Source organism: Oryzias melastigma, linkage group LG11 (assembly GCF_002922805.2).
Source record: "Oryzias melastigma strain HK-1 linkage group LG11, ASM292280v2, whole genome shotgun sequence".
Lineage (NCBI taxonomy): Eukaryota > Metazoa > Chordata > Actinopteri > Beloniformes > Adrianichthyidae > Oryzias > Oryzias melastigma.
The window spans coordinates 23,970,046-23,972,475 of NC_050522.1; the positions used below are offsets into that span (position 1 = coordinate 23,970,046).

A 2,430-nucleotide genomic window follows, 5' to 3' on the forward strand; every position below is an offset into this window, starting at 1 on the left:
AGCTGCAGAACTTCAAATGGACCCGCCTCCAGTTGTTCGGCGCCGCAGCTCTGGTGTGCGGGAAGACACCCGAGTTCGGGAACGGAACACTCTGCCTGAAGGTTTGAGACGCTCGACACTTTAAGTGAGTGAAGCACATATGAATGTTTTGGTGAATTGTTCCCTGCAGTTGTCTGTCTTTGACTCTGATGGGCGTGCTGAGTCTTGGCCCCGCCTCCTACACTCATCCAACTCCTCCCAGCTGGAGGTTTGGCTGGATGGCATAACGACACAGGCGCCAAACTCCCGGTTCCTGCTAGAGCTGCAGGCGGTGGGCGGAGACTTCCCCCTGAGCCGAGTGGACGTCCGTCAGTTCATCGACGACGAGTTCACGCCGTCTATTTTTAAGGTAGGAAACGTCAAACCTCAGAACTGTCAGAATCAGAACCGAACTCGTGGATCTTCTCACCTGCCAGGTGTCAGAGTGGGTGTCTCCAGCAGCGGGCGGCTCAGACGTGTTGGGTTACGTCCAGTGGAAGCCGGTGGCGTACCGCCAGTCCAGCCCAGCCCTGGAGGACGCCACGCCGTGCCGCTACTCTGACCCTCAGAGTCAGGACGCGAACGCCACGGCGGCTTCATCCGCCCTCATTCGGGCTTTCTTCTCCGCACACAATGTCACGGGATTGAACGTGAGCTTCGGCCTGGCGGGAGAACCGTTCTACAACAGCACCAAGTTCCTCAGCTGGTGGGTTTCCCTCTCCTCAACGTCTAAATCAGAGCTGCCACGATTAGTCGACTAATCGACTATCAAAATAGTCGACGACTAATTTAATAGTCGATTAGTCGTTACTTTATATTATATGGAGCCAGTAATAAAATTAAAAGTTATAATGCCATTCTGCTAGCTTTTTGGAGTATTTTGTTTTTTAGGCCATTTTGGAATTTAGCTAATATTTCAGCAACATGCTAGCTATATTGACTAACTTAGCATCTTTTCAGTTCTTAAGCTAATATGAAGTTTATTTAATCTTTCAGCTACATGCTAGTTATTTTGGCTAATTTAGATTTTTTTTTTCAATTTTTAAGCTATTTTGAAGTTTAGCTTATATTTCAGCCACATGCTAGCTATATTGACTAACTTAGCATTTTTTCAGTTTTTATGATAATATGAAGTTTAGCTAATGTTTCAGCTACATGCTAGCTGTTTTGGCAAATTTATGATTTTTTTCATTTTTTTAGGCTATCTGTGGAGTTTAGCTAATATTTCAGCTACATGCTAGCTATTTCAGCTAATTTAAGATTTTTCAGTTTTTTAGGCTAATTTTGCATTTGACTAATATTTTAGCTGGCAATCAGCTTCAGTGTTTTCAGCTATTAGCTTCAGCGTTTTTAGCTTTTAGCTTCACCGACTTCAGCTATTAGGTTTCAGCGATTTCAGCTATCAGCACTAGCATCTTCAGCAGCCAAATTCAGCTCACAGCATTCAGACTAGCATTATCACAGGTAATGCTATATATCTAGTTTTTAGTCAAGCTACTGATGATTAAGATCTGTACTTTACATCCAGTTTGCCCATGACCCGATTAGTCGACTTATCGGAAAAATAATGATTAGTCAACTGTTAAAATAATCGTTTGTGGCAGCACTAGTCTAAACGATGTTTCCGGATCAGACGACAAAACGCGTCTTCTGTTTCAGGACGGTGCTGGTGGGCGTCGGCGCTCCGCCCGTCGACACCTTCTCTCCCATCGTACTCACCATCATGGCCGTGGGTCTCGGAATCCCCGTGATCCTCCTGCTGCTGGGCGGAGTCTTTGTCTGCATCCATAAAAGGAGGCAAGGCGCCACGGCGGCCTACCAGTCCATAAACTGACGGACGGAGTGACAGAGACTCTTTTAGTGATGTTTTAGAGAGCGGAGAAGGAGCCGCTAGATTTATTGTATTTATACTTTCTCATGAGTAATCCAGACATTATTCTGTACCAAGAATCCTCTGACGTAAAAGCAGGAATAAGGAATTTAATGACCCTTGTTGTATATAAATCAGAAATATTTTCCAGATTTTATAATTTTTTTTAGTCGCATCTATATTCTCGTTTCGCTTAAGTTGCATTTGTTTTTTCTCAGCTCAGAAGATTCGACTAAATCTGTGCACATTTATGCAGATCTATATTTTTGTCAAATTGGAGGATTTGTTGCATTTTTTTAGACTCTATTTTTGTGATTACAGACATGAGTTTGTGTTCAAGTTCAGGGATTTTGATTCTAAGTTTCAATTGTTTTATTTTATTAGGAAGCAAACAGGAAGTTGATATTTACTTGAAAGCTATTCAACAGCTGATTGGCTCAAATGTTTCATCTTAATAAATCTGCAAACTTTTTATTTTTGTAAAATACTTTTGTTTTTTTACAGTGTTTTTTTTCTCGGTTAAATCACTTTTTTTTTAAATC

The 2,430-nt window shown here is 42.3% G+C and overlaps 1 protein-coding gene across 2 annotated transcripts in view; it reads left to right on the plus strand.

The window, feature by feature from the left end:
- LOC112162703 (glycosylated lysosomal membrane protein) overlaps positions 1-2,373 on the plus strand; it is a 6,915-nt gene extending 4,542 nt beyond the window's left edge. Inside the window, exons 5-8 of one of the 2 annotated variants that reach the window (XM_024298590.2) lie at positions 17-101; positions 170-388; positions 456-724; positions 1,678-2,373. In XM_024298590.2, the coding sequence (XP_024154358.1) occupies positions 17-101; positions 170-388; positions 456-724; positions 1,678-1,852 (748 nt within the window). In that variant the 3' untranslated portion in view covers positions 1,853-2,373. The remainder of the gene's footprint in view (positions 1-16; positions 102-169; positions 389-455; positions 725-1,677) is intronic. The other variant, XM_024298589.2, reaches the window with a different exon arrangement.
- The last annotated feature ends 57 nt before the right edge of the window (positions 2,374-2,430 follow it).